General features: G+C 41.0%; 1 protein-coding gene across 1 annotated transcript in view; it reads left to right on the forward strand.

Annotated features, from left to right (window-relative positions):
• CFAP77 (cilia and flagella associated protein 77) overlaps nt 1-18571 on the forward strand; it is a 185053-nt gene extending 166482 nt beyond the window's left edge. The window contains exon 6 of the mRNA XM_072430761.1: nt 18382-18571. Within this exon, the coding sequence (XP_072286862.1) occupies nt 18382-18504 (123 nt within the window). The 3' untranslated portion in view covers nt 18505-18571. The remainder of the gene's footprint in view (nt 1-18381) is intronic.
• Nucleotides 18572-18859: the final 288 nt, after the last annotated feature.

Raw genomic sequence — 18859 nt, forward strand, 5'->3', positions numbered from 1 at the left:
GTCATTGTGCCACTCTGTGGCCTCCTGATGCTGCCGCCACCTCCAGACTCTGCCATTGTGCCACTCTGTGACCAGTTACCCCTGTGGTAAATTTTATGACACCTCCTGCTCCTAACCCAAAAGTAGGAAGGATCAAGAGGCCCCACTTTCACGGTTTGTATTCAGACTGAAAATCAAGATCAAGCGAGCTTTTGCCCTTCAGCTCCTCGGAGTCAAGTCCCCGCCTGATGCCACACATCAGATGCCAAGTGCTCCTTCTTTCACCCACCTTCATCAGCGGGTACTGGTGTTGCCACCCAGTGCCCCACTCTGTCACCGGGTCACTTTGGAGTCTCCTGATGCTGCTGCTGCTGCCATCTCCACACTATGTCACCTTGCAACTCTGTGGTATCCTCCTGATGCTGCCGCCATCTCCAGACTCTGTCATTGTGCCACTTTAGCCTACTGATGCTGTCGCCAACTCCAGACTCTGTCATTGTGCCACTCTGTGGTCTCTGCCTGATGGTGCTGCTGACGCCAACGCCACACTCTGTCATTGTGCCACTCTGTGGCCTCCTGATGCTGCCGCCACCTCCACACTATGTCATTGTGCCACTCTGGCCTCGTGATGCTGCCGCCACCTCCAGACTCTGTCATTGTGCCACTCTGTGGCCTCCTGATGCTGCCGCCACCTCCACACTATGTCATTGTGCCACTCTGGCCTCGTGATGCTGCCGCCACCTCCAGACTCTGTCATTGTGCCACTCTGTGGCCTCCTGATGCTGCCGCCACCTCCAGACTCTGTCATTGTGCCACTCTGTGGCCTCCTGATGCTGCCGCCACCTCCAGACTCTGTCATTGTGCCACTAATGGATTATTGAGCAAATGCTGACCGAGTGAAGGCAGATGCTCCACAGACAGGATCCGTTTTTTGTGGGTTATTCTTCTGATGGATCAGAGGAAGGGCAAAATAATCAATGATGTCAACACAAACTTAGTGCTGACACCCTCTCCACTCTGTCGGGGGGGGCTCTACTTGTATAAGCGGTTAATAGAACAGGTTCTGTAGACATCCTTGTGGAATCAGCTGACAAGGGTGTAAAAGGAGTGCGCTTCTTCTTGACGCTAACATGGACCTGTAAGGCTTAGCTTGAGTCAGTTTGGCCCCGTAACTGTCCAAATAAGTGAAGTGTGCAGTGATTCTAATAGCGACGCTTGTCATCTGCATGTCATACTGACTAACAGTAATATTTCACTACCACAAAAGACTCCATTTGCATGTTACTGCAAGGCACAGTGTTCTACACCACTATCAAGGCTCTCTGCGGGCTGGAAATAGATGTTTTTAACGCGATTCGCCGCAAATAAATTCGGATCGAAGCAAATCTTTTCGGAAAATTCGGCAAACCGGCCGAATCAAATTTTTGAGAAATTTGCTCATCTCTATCCATGACCTTCAAATCTTGTTGGAATGGTTCACCTTGCTCATCACTGACTGCACCAAGGTTTTCCAGGAAGTTAGAAAAATGGCTATGCAGAAAATGCACCTTGATGCTCATATTGCAACCAAACATTTTGTAGCTCTCCAAGAGTTTCTGGACAATTTCTGTGTAATAATTTGCTTGTGTGTTTCCAAGAAAGTCCTTGAAAATGGCTTTAAATGATAACAAGCATTCTTTTCGACTTCTGACATTGTCCTGATGAAATGTTCACCGTTGATGAGCTGCCGAATCTGTAAACCATCAAACACCGGCCTTAATTTTTTAAATGACAGGCTAGAAAATGCCAAAATTAGGTACTTGAAACAGTCTCCTTCAGTTGGCAAAGCTTTAACGAACATCAGAACCAGTTTTATGTGCAGAGGCCGGAACATATAAAATTCTTTCAATCAACAAGTGGCTCATGTTTGGATCACCTGGTTTTAGGGCAGATCTTGGAGGCCAGTTTCTTTTCACCCAATGCTTCTCACAAGTTCTGCTGTCCCACATGCACAGATAACAGGGATAATTGGTGTATCCGCATTGCTGACCAAGAAAGAAGCAAAGCATTTTAAGGTCTACACAGATGACCCAATTTTGTTGGTGATATTGCAACAACTCAATGACTCTCTTTATGTCTGCATATTCTTCACAAAGAGTAACTGAATGGCCAATTGGGACTGACCCAAATATATTGCCATTGTGAAAGAGGACACACTTTAAGCTCTGCTTTCAGCTATCGATGAATAGTCACCATTCAGTTGAGTTAAGTTAGTTAAGTAAGTTTTTCGCAGTCTTGATGCTAGGAGTTCTGGAGCCTTCTTTGATAGTCCTAAATCATGTGCTAAATCACTCAACTCATGCTGATCAAATTCTTTACGAACAGAGTCCTCTTCAATTTCAAACTCTTCATCATTGTTGTCACCTACTTAATCACAATAATCATGTTCTTCAAGAAAGGGTAGTGTAATGAAACCCAGCACTGGGATTACAAATCCATACTACATTAATCACATTATTATAAGTGGTAGAGAAAAAACATGATGTGATAGAAGAAAACTAACTGTACTTTCAGAATCAACTTACCTATTTTAGTGTAAATAGGCTTAAAAATTTAAGTAAAAAAAATGTGTTCAAAATTGTTTCCGAGTGTTATCTCCTATTTTGGTATTTCTTACCACCTGTTGCCTAATGTGTAGTAAACATACGTCTATATTCACTGGTATAGCCAGGAATCCAATAAAAGGCAATACAAGTGTCTCTTTCCATAAATTTTTAATCCTCATGCACTCCCATAATAGGTGTATTAAATTGTCAATTGACTAACTATATCATCTTTTGCTCTAAAATGAAATTTGTCAGTTTGATTCTTTCTTCTTCTTTTTTTAAATCCACCATATAGATAAAGAGGTATGCATGGATTGTAAAATATTTGCATGCATAGTATTCCACTTTGACAGCAGAACAGCCCCTTCCTAAAAGGCAGAGGCCTTTTATTGTGTTTGGGAGCAGCATTCAATTTTGCACCAAAAATGCACTTTTTCTGTAAATACGCCACTTCGCTTTTGATGTCCAGAATCTATTTGAGCTGGTGGAAGAAAACAGCTGAAAAAGTATCCCAAAATTTGTGTATGAAGAAAAGGTGCGCTAGTTTAGTATGCAACTTGTTTATACACTGCATGGCCAAAAAAATCCCCCAAGCCTATGGGCCAGTATTATGATCTAGGGTAGTTTCAGTTGGGTTGTTCTAGGTTCAGTAAAGGTATGTCCTCAAAAATGAGTTCAGCTGACCACCTAAATACTCTGAAAGGCAGGTTTTCCATGGATTTTTTCTTCCCTGATTGAATGGGTATTCTCCAAGGTCAAGATTTATTTAGGTCAAAATATGAAAGAGTACTTTAGGGATCAAGAGACATCATTTTTACACATGAATTGACCAGCACCAGAGTTCAGACCTTAATACAAGTATCTTCGGAGGTGCTAGAGAAGACTTTATACAGCAATCTTACTCGCCCAATATCAATACAAGATCTTTGAGAAAAATAAATACAATTCTGGATGGAAATAAATGTTGTGACATTACATAAACTTATTTAAACCATACCATGGTGAATGCATGCTGTTAACAAAGGACCAAGGAAATATTTAATATTGTAGTGGGTGACTTTTTTCCTTGGCCAGGCAATTTAGGCAAAAAACAGACCCTAAGTTTCTGTTCAGCTAGTGTTTTCTTTTTATGTTAGGGACACAGGAAAATGCATAGTCATGTAGTCATCACAAGGCGATGATTGTGCAGTTTATTTTTCCACTTCGGCAAGATTTTTAGTATCAATATCATGTGACCATTATTTACAGCAGGTTTTGATCCCATCACTGCCAGCTGTGTAACACCTCACCTTTTATTTTCCAGTTTGAAAAACTGTGAGGCTTATTATTATATTATTATTTTTAGTATTTTTTTTTACTTTTTGATAAAGTGGGAGCAGATAAGAACCATTCTCAGGTTTCTATAGCCATTTGGGGTCCATTATGGAGTTTTTTCTCTCATTTACTATCATGCTGACAAAAATTTCACTGGACAGAAAGTGAGAGAAAAATTGCAACAGGGATAAAAGCAGCAATATAAAGCTGACATGAATTCATGCTTTTGCCTAGTCTGCTATAAAAAATGTGAACGTGTCCCCATAGTATTTTTGTTTTCACTTTTGTGGCATTCTTTCTGTGTAAAGCTAGTTTCCAGTACCTTTAAAAAGTGACAGATTTGCTTTAAAAGGAATGTTCACTAATTTTGCATTCATCTTCCTTCCTTGCATTCACCAACCTTAAATATTGTGCCAGTTTTTTTAATCTGTTTATATATAAAAATAAATGTAAAATATTGTATATAAATATATACTGTTTTTGAATGCAGCCAGTGAATAGAGCTCTCAGCCACTTTACATACTTTTCTTATCTTTTAGTATGATATGAAAAAGCTTTTTTGTTTACAAAACTCAAATTTACACACATAAATGAATACTCCCCATCTTCACAACTCTATTTGAAATAGAGTTAAAGAGAGATCTCATGTGCTGTGTTTTCTGTTTACAAATCCTAAACTTCTTTTTTGAAGGAACTTATGTTCAGTTTTTTTTCCTGCAAACAAGTGTATAGCCAGACCATTTAATATGCTCATAAAAAAATAAACAAATTCAACATTGTTGTATATCTGTACAAGGCTCGCTATAAGGCTCATTCCCCCTATGCAATGTGGTAACACAAAACATGAAATTATACCATGCATGTTAGTGATTTATTTAAAAAATAAGCACTTATACAATTGTTATTATTGCATAATAATTATGGATACTGGATATCAGTAAGGGTACTAGGTTTAAACTGCAATAGGGCCATCCAAGGGTCGCTAGGCACTTGCTTCTTGAATAATGTTCCGAGGAGCCCTAAGATTCTACCCCAAAATCGGATTACAGATGGACACATCCACCATATGGGTAGATCCGAACCAATCTCCTGGCATCCTCTAAAACATTGGTCATAGTTTGATGGGGATATATGCTTCATCCGTGTTGGTACCATGTACCACCTCATGATAACTTTAAAAGCAGATTCCACAAGAAGAATATTGGTTGAGCTTTTAGACATTCTTGTCCAGTTGCTAAACCACTCTGCATCCGATTTTGCACTACCCAGGTCTCGTTCCCATTGGGTCTTAAAGGTGTGTAATGATGCCTTTTTGACCTGGTTGAGTTTTGAGTATAGGACTGTGATTTGGTAGGGACATAATGGCATCCCCAAACATATATGTTCAAAAACAGTCAACGTGGTCATATGATTGGCACCTTGAATTAATGATGTAATCCAATGTCTAAGTTGCATGAACCTGAAGAATTCCTTCCCTGGCACTTCATGTAAAGAATGTATCTCCTCCCAACTGGTCATCCCCCTTCTACCCAGTAGGGAATATACAGTGTTATAATTATGTGCCGACCACCATGCAATGGCCTTTGGTGACGCCAACCCAGGGGGAAACAAAGGGTTACATTGGATGAGTAGAAGAGGGAGATGAGGGGACATCAAATCTCCCGAGTATTGTACTCCATCCCAGACCTTTAAAATCTGCTTGAGATGAACACCCGTAGACTTAGGTCATAGTTTGCAGGGTATCCATGGTAATGACTGTACATCAGCTGGGTGGATCAGATCTGCTTCCAATTGAACCCATCTAGGTGTTGCAGCATCTGCATATAATGAAGTGATGGGGGCTATCTGAGCTGCTTGGCAGTACTTCAGTACATTCGGAACTCCTAAACCGCCTTGTCTTTTATGTACATTCATAGTTTTTTGTGGTATTTTTTCCCATTCCAGATAAAGAAAAATACTGATCTTTGGAGGGTTTTTAACATGTGGGTTGGTACCTGGACCAGTAAAGTCCTAAAATAGTACAATACCTTTGGTAATATAGTCATTTTGACCAAATTGATTCTGCCTATCTAGGAAATGGAATGAGAGTGCCATCTATTCAATAAATGCTTTAAGTGTGCAAAAAGAGGAGGGTAGTTGGAACCTAGAAGTGTTTCATAAAATTTAGTAATCTTAACTCCTAACATCCTAGGTGATGTGGTGCCCAGGTAAAATGAAAAGTTTTTTGTAGGGTTAAGTACTATTGTTACAAAATATTCAACCCAAGAGCTACTGACTTGTGTTCGTTAACTATGAGGCCTGAAACTTTTAGTGCCATTTACTTTGTTGGCACTCAAATGAATAAATGAATGCAACTGCATAAAAAAAACTATTGTGCATGTGTGACCCTAAGCTAATGATTATCCTAAATGCTACCATACAGCATTTCCATAGGACTATATTATTCACTACGTTCCAAAATCAATGTGAATGTGAATTTGTAGGTACAGAAATATGAAAGTAGCCATTGGGGATTTATTTATGTAACCTCCAAAACTGTTTTCCGGACCTTGGCTTAGTACATCACAACCTAAAACAAAAATGTACCTACGTGAGGTTGGGGATTTATTTATGTAACCTCCAAAACTGTTTTCCGGACCTTGGCTTAGTACATCACAACCTAAAACAAAAATGTACCTACGTGAGGTCAAGAAATTCTGAACTCCCACCCTATATTCTTTTTGGGAGTCATTGAAGTAAGAATCCTCATCACATCCTTGGAGGTTGCAGCTTTGGAGACCATTTATCTATGGCAGCTGTATTTCCAGCCTAACTGGTTTTATTTTACTTTTGTATATTAGCAATAAATTATAGCAATAAATGTTCATTGCACCACATTTTCCCACTACTTCTCAGCTTCAGGTGTCCAAGCAAGGTGCTCTTTGGGTAGGAGCTTACACAGGAGTGTAGAGAGTGGGAGGTCACATGCCCTCCCATACCTAACATATGGCATGAAATGGCATGAAAAAATGGCATGACATTTCAACTTTAAATCTAAATTCACAGTGATTATTCCTCATGTACTGTAATGATTTGGAATTAAGGTATACCTTGCAATGATAAGGCCTACCAAATACATTTATGACAAGGACCCTGTCAGCATAGAGTTTGTGTGTTTTTCCCATTGTATGGGTATCCTCTGATTCCTCCAATCAGTTTCCTTGGGTAATGCAAAGACATGACGCCCCACTGTTTGTGCCCAACTTGTATGACTGCAGAAAGGATAAAAACAATTTTGAGACTGATGAGATTGGTTCAAGAATGGTTCAATATTTTCTAGAAGATGCTGCAAAAATAAGTCAGTGCTATATAAATGAGTAAAACACAATGTAATACCAAGTATAGGCATCTCTCACTGATTTAAAATGTGTTTTTGCACAGATACAGCATGTCTATACTGATATATACAGCACATCTGTGTATAATATTTTTATCTATATGTAAAAATATCTATATTTTCCTGTTATGGTATAATATATATATAGATTGGATTGTATTAATTGAAATAAAAAGAATTAATATTGGATAAAAATTTTAAATAGAGTTAACCTCCCTAGCGGTTCATTTCTTTCTAAAAGCGGTACATTGTTTTTCATGAACATTTATTTTACAGTATAATAAAATAGTATGAGTATATTAAAGTTTGAAACACAAAATCATGTAAAAACAATAAATTGAATAAATTTAAAAATCCATATATTTAAAAAAAATTTAATTTTTTTAAATCTTAAAAAAAAAATACACATTATACTCTTATTATTAAATATACTGTAAAATAAATGTTCTTGAAAACAATGTACTGCTTTTACACATAAAAATTATGTTATTTTGTTATTTTGTATTGAATGCAATACAAATGAATTTTGAATTTCCCGCCCCGCCGGCAACGTACACATGCACCGACATCACCGGGAACTCCTGCCTAAGTTTTCTCGTAGGCCTTAATATAGGCCAGAAATTTGTAAGAGAGTCCAAAAAAAAGTATGTAAAATGTAAGCAAAATGCACACGTCATGTCACGGAGCAATACATACACACATACATACGTACATGCAAATATACCTCTGACATATACCACAGCGCTGTACAAATGTCAAAGACATGAGTCTGAGTCATCTGTCTAGCCATTTTGGTTTAAATGTCTCCATGCGTTTCTGAGTGATGGTTGAACATAGCAAGTTTGGTTGAAATGTCTCCATGCATTTTCGAGTGATGGTGGAACATAGCAAGTTTGGTTGAAATGTCTCCATGCGTTTCCTAGTGATCACATACACACATACATACTGTACATACATCCATCCAAATTTAGCTCTGACATATAGCACAGGCTTGTACAAAGATGACTGGTGCACTCAAATGAGTCTCAGTCATATGTATAGCAAGCTTGGCTGAAATGTCTCCATGCGTTTTCGAGTGGTGGTGGAACATACACACATCCAATTTTTTTATATATAGATTTATATTGCTCTGACATATACCATAGCAGTGTTCTCCCCAGAAATTTTTTTCAGCCGTGTGGGGGGAAACTGTAGCCGGGTGGTAAAAAAAGTGGGCGGAGCTAGACACTGCAAATTTGGAACTCCTAGTTATTTATGCCATAGGTATCCAGCAACCCCAGCTATTGTGTCAGTGTTCCACCTGCCCCCTATACTTTTTTCCAACTTTCTAATGCCTGGCTTGTTAAAATGTAAAATTTTTCCATTTTTTTTGTATTATGCCCCAACAGTCCAGTGCTGTGTATTTTAATCAAACTCCCTAGAGTTTCATGTTTTAATTGTGTAATCCATTGTAGTAGTGTAATATTGTGATCAATGTGGTTTAACAAATTAGGCTTAGTTCACATTAGAAAAATGCCCCTCCTGAGTGACTACTTCTTGGCAACTGCTAGGCACCTGGGATTGGTAACCTGTGGGGTTCCAGTGTTAGAAGTGGGCAGTAATGTGTAACAGGGCAGTGCGTTTGCCAAAGTAATGAAATTTTAGTGGGGGGGGTTATCCAAAGGTGTTTTATTTAGGACTCCAAGGCGCCCTTGCTTTTAATACTGCAACCCCAATGTTGTATTTTCACAGGATTTTACAATTCTGATCCCCATCCCCTGAAATTGTGAATGGTGCTAACTATAAGTATTCCCTGTGCACCCTGAAAATTTCAAATCATTATGACATAAAGTTTAGGGGATATGAAGGTTTATACACAGAGAGCTGTAAGGCAGAGGAATGTGACATGCAGCATTTATACACACACTGCTCTAATCACTACATTACATATGCCCACTGGGCAGATACATTGTTTACACAATGTGGGTTTTTTTTTTTCTTTTCCAAAAGACTCGGACAGCTATGAGATGGGAAAGGAACAGCCTGTGTCCCGATCTCTTCATAGCTGTGCTGTGCTCTTCTCACTTTGCCTGGCTCTAATCAGCTATCAGCTTTTATCAGCGGAAAACGGAGTGAGCAAAGCAGCCTCTCCAGTGAGCTGCCAAAAATGTGCTGGGCGAAAAAATCACAGCAGGTGGTATGGCAACTATGCCATAATGCTGTACAATGAAACACTGAGCTAGACCCATCCATCTCTGTTCAGAGGAGCTGACACTCTAATGTCCCCCCACAGTGACACACTATTATTATACATTTATATACCTCTGACATATACCACAGCGCTGTACAAACATCAGCGGTGTCATATGTATAGCAAGTTTGGTTTAAATGTCCCTATACGTTTCCGAGTGATGGTGGAACATAGCAAGTTTGGTTGAAATGTCTCTATGCGTTTCATAGTGATCACCAAATATAGCCCTGACATATAGCACAGCACTGTACAAAGATGACTAGTGCACTCACATACACACATACATACACATATAAATCCATCCAGTTTTATAAATATATATGTATATATACACACACACACAAATATATATATATATATATATATATATATATATATATATATATTGTACAGGATCGCGGGGTTGGATTCTGCATGAAAGGCACATTTCCCCTCTATATGGATGCTGGTGTGTTGGGAAAGGAGTCCGGGACTGTTTACTTTGTTAGGCAACTATGTTGCTTCTTTTATGTTGCAGGAAGTAGCCTGCAAACAAGCTTGCGGGGAATCAAGCCAGGGTGGTGTTGCTGTTACATGGGAAACTGGTAATGCTGATTTGATTGCGCTTGATTTATGGACTGTGGAAACCCCAGGCTAGGGATTGGACCCTCATGAGGGACTTGTTTTGGACTCATCCTCATCATGGGGACATTCTGATGCACTATGGACATTTCCTTTATTGTTTATACCTTCCTGAGTTGCTTAAAATACGCTGTTTTTTTTTTAGTTATTCCAATAAAGACTTGTGTTTGTTATACCCTTTGAGGTCTGAGCTAATCTCCAGACTTTACAACTGGTGCAGGATGCGGGCAGCAGCACAGCAGAAAGTTTTTCGTTTAAAAATGAAAAGTCACATATAAGGGCTAGGTTCCCAAAATTGTTGCTATGGAGGAGCTGGTGTGACAACTGGCACTAGCCACCGTGCAGCTACAGAGAAGTGTGGTCAGTCAGCAGGAAGCAACGGCAGCCCAAGCTGCAGCCTTACAGCATTCCACAGAGGCACAATCGAGAATGTTGGCTGAGACGGTGCAGCGGCTAACAGGGGCAAGAAACCATGAGGGTTGCCTCTAGCTACCAAGCCATGAGGGGAGCCAGCCATTTTCTCCAAAAGTTGACACCCACAGATGATGTTGAAATCATTCCATTAACGTTTGAGAACACTGCTGAAAGGCAAGGGTCGCCCTGAGATAAATGGGCTGGCCTGATCGCCCCGTTGCTGGCTGGGAAGCCACAGAAGCCCTATTATGAACTTACCCCAAGGGACTCCTCAAATTATGGCCGGCTCAAAGCAGAGATCCTTGCCCGTCTGGAAGTGACTACTGCAGTCAGGGCGCAGCGGGTGTTTAAGTGGAGATACCGCATCGATCTATCTCCCCAGTCCCAGATCCATAATCTTATACAGTTGGCTACCAAGTGGCTGCAGCCTGAGACACTGACCAGTCCTCAGACCCCGGAACCCGCAAGAGAAATTTCCCCAAAAGAAAAGTTGGGGGTTAATACTGATCCCGAGCCTGGCCAGTTATCTGAGGGGGGGGAGTATTGCCATTCGAGGTAATGGGGGGAGATGATGAGGGGGAATCTTCCTCCAGCCCTATCGATCCTGGTTTAAAAGGAAATAAGGGGGAATTTTGTACTGCCCAGTTGAGGGACCCTTACTTTGGTAAAAGTCAGGGACCAGATTACGATAGTGGACGGAGTGCCTCAAAAACCCGGGGCTGAGGAAAGATTTCCCTATTTTGCAGTTAACAGAGACTTACTCTACCCAATTAATAGAATCCGCGAGCAGTTGTTGGTACTCCAGCAGTATAGGAGGATGGTTATGGAAATGGTGCATAATGAGGTATTAGGGGGTCACCTGGGGGCTGAAAAAATTGAAGCTCGGATCACTGACCGTTTCTTCTAGCCAGGAATTAAGGAGGGGGTTAATTGGTTTTGTGCTTCCTGCCCAACATGCCAGCTAACAACGCCAATGGCACAATTCCGTAACCCACTGGTGCCATTACCTATAATTAAAATTCCCTTTGAGCGAATAGCTATGGATATTGTGGGGCCCCTGGTAAAGTCAGCTAGGGGGCATCAATACATCCTAGTGATTCTAAATTATGCAACTAGCTATCCAGAGGAGATTCCTTAAATAAAGACCTCGTCCAAGGCCATCACTCGGAATTATTCAACATGTTCACCTGGACAGGTTTCCCCCGGGAAATCCTCACAGACCAGGGTACTCCCTTTATGTCTAAAGTAATGGCAGATGTATGCAAGCTATTTAACATTAAACAGTTGATGGTAGAGAGGTTCAATAAAACAATAAAATTATTGTTAAAAAAGGTGGTACAGAAAGATGGATAAAATTAGGACTGCCTTTTCCTGGCCTATTCCTCTTCGCCATTAGAGAAGTTCCCAAGGCTTTCACAGGAACTTCCCTGTTTGAACTTGTATATGGGTGGCGGCCAAGGGGATTACTTGATCTGGTGAAGGAAACATGGGTGTAAGGCCCTGGTCACTACCAGTATTCTCCAGACACGAGTCCCCCAATCTAATGTCACAGTCTTCATCTTTAGCAGCCCCCGCTCAGCCTTGGGAGACTGGTTGCGTCTACCAGCACTCGATTGCCCCCAGGACTTAGTCCACAAGGGATGGTGTCTGGGGATAGGCCCGCAGCTAACCAGGACCCTAACGATACACAGTACAGATTTACCAGGGAATCCAGAAACAAGCTGAAGTCAAACACAGGAGATCAGTCCACCAAACAAGGTACAAAGCAAGAGTCGGGACCACAGGCAAAGGTAGGTCCAGGCTAAGTTCAAGGAGATTGTCAGGAAGTTTTCGGGCTTACCGGGGCTCACCCATCTGATAAAACATTAAATTGTGATAGAAAAAAATACCAAGGTCTTTATAAAACAGTATTGCATTCAAGAAGCCAAAAGGAAAGCTGTGTCCGAGGAGATATCAAGGATGTTAGAACTTAGGATCATTGATGAATCACAGAGTGAGTGGTCCAGTCCCGTTGTGTTGGTACCCGAAGCCCAACGAAACCCTGCGATTTTGCAATGACTTCTGGAAGTAAAATGAGATATTGAGGTTTGATGGGTATCCTATGCCCTGAGTGGATGAGTTAATAGAGAGATTCGGCCTTGCACGCTTTATCACCATGCTGGATTTGACCAAGGGGTATTGGCAGGTGCCCTTCACCAAAGAGGCCCAGGAGGAAACTGCTTTCTCCATGCCAGACGGTCATTTCCAGTATAAAAGGAAGCCATTCGGCTTGCAGACTGCTCCTGCGACATTCCATCGGGTCATGGACAAACTGTTACACCCCCATCATGCAAATGCATTAGTCTATCCCCTCACCAAGAAACAGGTATGAGCCTTTTTTGGGATCTTCGGCTACTACTGACGATTCGTTCCCAATTTTTCAACCATAGCGACCCCCCTTTCTGATCTGACCAAAGGTCGCAAGTCAGTAATTTTCACAAGAATTTGTGGTTCAAACTGATGCTTCAGACGTAGGATTGGGGGTGTTTCTATCCCAGGTAATTGATGGAGAGGACCATCCTGTAGTGTTTCTAAGCAGGAAACTGATGGACTGAAAAAATATTTGCGGTAGTAGAGCGGGAGTGCCTGGCAATCAAGTGAGCACTAGACTCTCTCCGCTATTACCTGTTAGGGAGAAAATTCAGGTTGATTTCTGACCACGATCTTCTAGCTTGGATGAGGAGAAATAAGACAGCCAATGCATGGGTAACAAGGTGGTTTCTCTCTCTAATAGAAAATTAACTTTATGGTTGAACACCGACCTGGAAAGGCACACCAGAAGGCTGATGCCCTTTCCAGAATACATTGCCTCAGTGTTCAAAGTGCCTCTACCTCCTCAAGGTTGCAGCAGAGGGGGGATATGTATAGGATCATAGGGTTGGAACCTGGATGTAAGGTACATTTCCCCTATATATGGATGCTGATTCCTTTAAAGTGGTGGTTTGGGAAAGGAGTCCAGGATTGTTTCTATGTTAGGCAACTATGTTGCTGTTTTTCCACTAGTTGTCACGGGACCCGGACTCCGGACTGAAGACGATGGATTGGGCGGGCATCTTTGGTCCATCAAAGTACACACCAGGAACTTCACGTGCCCAGCAGGAAGGTGGGAATCCCATAAGGGCTCAGGTGTACAAGTGGGAGTGGAAGGAGAAGTGCAGGAAGTAGCCTGCAAACAAGCTTGTGGGGAATCAAGCTAGGGTGGTGTTGCTGTTACATGGGAAGCTGGTAATGCTGATTTGATTGCGTTTGATTTATGGACTGTGGAAACCCCTGGCTGGGGATTGGACCCTCAGCAGAGACTTGTATTGGACTCATCCTTATCGTGGGGACATTCTGATGGACTATGGACATTTACACCACTAGGCTGAAGTAAGCCATTTTCTCTATTGTTTATACCTTCCTGAGTTGCTGAAAAGAAGCAACGGGATTGGTAGAAGTTATTCCAATAAAGACTTGTGTTTGTTACACCTTTTGATGAGAAGCATGCTGGCTGAGGTCTGAGCTAATCCCCAGACTTTAGAATATATATATATATATATATATATATATATATATATAACGCTGACACGTTGGCGCTCCTCTCAATTTCGTAACTTGCAGGTTCTTCTAAAGCCATCAGCACAGAAAAAGGAGGCAGAAGGGAGAGACACCTCACTTAAGCCCCCAGTGCACGTCTCCAATTAAATCAAAATTGTTTGTTTTTAATGGCCCTTTTACACTGACAAGTGGGCTATCATTCCGCTAGCGCTAGCTGTCAGGGAGCTGGAGAAAATCCTTGGTTGATAATGCCCATTGCTTCCAATTAGGAGAAGTGTTCCTAGTGAACATCCTATTCCCCAGCCTCCCCAAAGACCCCAGCGCCTCTCTCTCTGTCTCTCTCTCACACACACTTCCTCTGCATTCTCTTTTCTTAAGTTCTTCTTTTTCTTCTCCCCGCTGCAAATTACTGACACCAAACGGCCAGCGTATTGATGGCGGATGCACTTGGTCCGAGCCTGTCGGGTTTAATGAGGTGACGGAAGTTCTTCCACTGTTTGCTAAATTCTTTCTTGTTTGACAGCTGCTGGGGAAGCTGCATGTTGATCTCATAAAACATTTAACAAATCTCATTATACTCTGTCAAGCATCACAGTGACGGCTTCACAAAATCATTTGCATCTAAATGTGTATGTGTCATGGGTATTGGAGTAGGTGGGTGCTTGTTACTCTTAACTCTACACAGCGTGTGCTGGAATGGGGTGGGGGATTGACTTGCATTGGTATGAATGCTGAATTCACTGAATTTTCTCAGCTTAGATCATGTTGAAGCCTGCTGCGTAAACAATGTGACCCAGCTAAAGATTGCTTGCAACGGTCTGGATTTCTAGAAGTTATAGGCCAATTTCACCCAAAACTAATATTTCTGTGCCTGCATACAGATTGGATTAGATGCTTGCAGCTTTTCAAGGTCTCATAGTTAGGTGCATCCAGATTTGCCCAATGTTCCTGGCTGTTACAAAACCACATTTCTGTGCCATCCCTCTAATCTACGGATACTACATAATAAAAAATAAAGTAACAATAGTGCCCTTATACAAATGCACTGCCATTTGGGAAAGGATGTCCAGGGGCATTAGCACACTTTGGAGTATAATGTATACATGTCAGGTCCACCAAGGTGTGTAAACTAACCTTGCTGTTATCTGCAAGAACCTACACTTACCTTCAAATGTGCACTTTCATGCTTTATTGGAAGGCCTGATCCTAGACCTAGGCTATGTAGGGGTCAAAGCCCAGATCCTAGACCTAGGCTGTGTAGGGGGTCAAAGCCCAGATCCTAGACCTAGGCTGTGTAGGGGGTCAAAGCCCAGATCCTAGACCTAGGCTGTGTAGGGGGTCAAAGCCCAGATCCTAGACCTAGGCTGTGTAGGGGGTCAAAGCCCAGATCCTAGACCTAGGCTGTGTAGGGGGTCAAAGCCCAGATCCTAGACCTAGGCTGTGTAGGGGGTCAAAGCCCAGATCCTAGACCTAGGCTGTGTAGGGGGTCAAAGCCCAGATCCTAGACCTAGGCTGTGTAGGGGGTCTACTCCTGTCAAAGTTTATATTAGGCCTGGCCCCCTCCTAGGCCTAAACTCAACCCCTCTTATTCAAGAGTCAAGTACCAGAGCCTTTATTGACCACAGAGGGTTCTGTATTAGAGTATTTAAATGACAGGAGGTAAGGTAGCAGGGACAGGGCCTAATATCAACTGAGAATGACATGGAGACTTCTTGACATAGCGTGGGCCTTGAATCCAGGATTTTCCCTAAGTGTGAAACACCTATTGCAGTGTTCTCAACCTGGGTTCCTCCCAAGGTTTCTAAGGGTTACTTGAGAAATGGGCAATTTGTGACTCTCAGGTCAGTTTAAGTGAAGCCAATGATCTTTTGGCTATCTGTAAGGATGACATTCTTTCCATTGGACAACAATGTAGCATTCTTCCCACTGACTACCACACTAATGTTCTGTGAGCTATGGATAAAGTAATCGTGGCAGGGGTCCCCTGATGACCTGAATGTAATTTAAAGGGTTCCACCATGTCAAAAAAGGTAGAGAAAGGTTGATCTATTGTGAAGATAATTCCAGGTTCCACAGGTACAACAAACTATCTGCTTTTTACCAGTAATGCTCTATGGTATATTTTGTTTGACATGGCAGGCCAAAATGCCTTAGGAAGAAATCCATCTACAATTTCCATCAGGAAATTCTTTAGGGAACCCTCAAACCAATGTGAGATGGGTATATGGGCATAGTATGTATTTATATATATATGTATGGTAAAGCCTATATATATATATATATATATATATATATATATATATATACATACAGGTTGACATTTGAAAATCCGTCTACCGATAATCCATTTACTTCAGTTACCTGGCATAAATTTCAGATTGCATATTCAATACAGGAACTGCAGTGCCACTAATGTTTTGGTGCTGTTCTGCAGAAACACTTGCTTGTTAACCACCTGGGCGGTTACCCCGAACCTGGTTCGGGCTAAGAAAACTTGCTAAAAGCGTTTACCCCGTACCAGGTTCGGGGTAGCTAAAAATAGAGACAAGCTTTACAGTGTAGTCTGATTTTCATACAACATTGTATGACAATCGGAATACAACTGAAAAAAAAACACTTACCTTGTCCCGGCATCTCCGGAGACATCTTCTCTCTTCTGTCTTCTCCCAGCATGTGCAGTGACGATCTCCAGGGTTTCCCGGTGACGTCGCTACATGCGTCGGTGTGGGCGGGAGGCAGGGCGGGAAATTCAAATCACTTTGTATTGGTTTCAATACAAAAATGCTGTATTGAGTCCAATACAAAGAAATCTTTATATATTATATATATAATTGTATTATATATATATTATATAAGGTACTGTACAGTTACATTACATTACACACTATTTTTTTTTAAGTTTTTTTTAAAGTTTATTATTAAATTTATTAAATTTTGGACATATTTTGGTGAGTTATGCCTAAAGCTGCGTACACACTTGCAATTTTTGTCGTTGGAAAGGATCTTTCACGATCCTTTCCAACGACAAGGGACTACACGATGCATGAACGGTGCTGTACATACAGCACCGTTCATGCTCTATGGAGAGGGGAGGGGGAGCGACAGAGCGGCACCCTGCTGCGCGCTCTCCCCCTTCCCTTTCATTAGGATCGGTTGTCGTCCATCGTCCGTGGATCCGGCAGGACGGTCGTTCGGACGATGGACTACACCGACTGTACACACGGAAGATTTTCGGCCGATGCCGATTATCGGGCGATAAAAATCTGCCGTGTGTACGTAGCTTAAGAATTATAGCCTACAATATAAAATAAATTTCCATGCAAAAAATATAACGCTTTTTGCATGGAAGTACGGAAAGATTTAGAACACTCGGCGTTTGCATACGCGTCCCTCGGCGATTCCTGATGATGTCAGTGCATGCGCCCATTGACGGGGGTCGTAGCATGAAATTCAAACATTTTGTATTGGATTCAATACAAACTCCTTTATCCAATCCAATACAAAATAATACAAAATATATTTATGTGGTTTTGTCTATAGTTATGTGACGGACTTTGTTTTAAAATTTACCACACTAGGGAGGTGTTTTAGAAAATATGTATAGTTTTATAGTACTATACAGTATACCGAATTATTGCATTTTCAGTATTTTTTATTTATGCATTCTTGTTTAAGCTGATCTTTGTGTTTTTTATATAATTTTATTATTAAAGTAAATTTTTTATTTTTTACATGATTTTGTGTTTCAAACTTTTTTTTATATTCAGGTTATCTACTAAACCCTTGTTTGGACATATTTCTGTAAGTTACAGGTTAAAAAAAAAAAAAAAATTCATGAAAAACAGTGTACCGCTTTTGGTACAGAAATCCAGTGAATCGCCTAGGAGGTTAAACTAAATACATGTTGGGACGTCCCTGCTGCCTGGAATTGTGCAGGGAAAGTATATAAAAAAAAATCTTTCTAAAATTTGGCGCACCTCAGGTCCTGAGGTTGCTGGATTTTTGATAGTCAATATATATATATATTTCCTTTAGATCTACCAATGACGATGTAATACAAGTAACTACCTAATTGAATACAAAATTTGGTAATTCGATTGAATATTGTACAAAGGTTGTACTGTCAGATTGTAAAGTTCACTGTTGCAAAGACTTATTTTATATCTACTTGTGCCATGTAATAGATTGGCACTATGCACACAAATACCAGGTGATTTTGTTTCCTCTCCTTGTTATAAAGCATTTAAATAATATTAAAAAATCCTCCACTTATTTCTTGTTTTCAGGTTGGATCTCATCTGGACACCTTCCCAAGTGAGAAGGCACGGCAGGGAGCCTTTAGTGCCCACCACTCAGATGCCATTGCACGTCGAGGCCTCCATGGCCAAGGGATCTATAATATCTGCTGAGGGTTGTCAATGCTGGAGAAATACCCAAAATGATCTGTTACAGGTGTAATAAAACTAAATGTGTTTTACATAATTTGTGACCTATTTTCTTTTATATTTTAATAATACTTCTCTGCTTTCGTGAAGGAATCCTGAAAGTTCCTTCAGAAATATTATTAGAGTTTAGGTGGGTATCGGTTGAATTACTTTCTTAGTTGTTTATATGTGTTTAGCAACCAACTGGTGTTACCTCCCTGCCTAAGTCTGCATATCCACCAAATATTTATTGTAAGTGTTTTCAAAATGAAATCTGGGAAATGATGAGGAGGGGGAAAATAATTAACCACTTGCTGTTTCTGCTACACTATATTCACAT

The sequence above is a fragment of the Pyxicephalus adspersus genome, chromosome Z (genome assembly GCF_032062135.1).
Source record: "Pyxicephalus adspersus chromosome Z, UCB_Pads_2.0, whole genome shotgun sequence".
Taxonomy (NCBI): domain Eukaryota; kingdom Metazoa; phylum Chordata; class Amphibia; order Anura; family Pyxicephalidae; genus Pyxicephalus; species Pyxicephalus adspersus.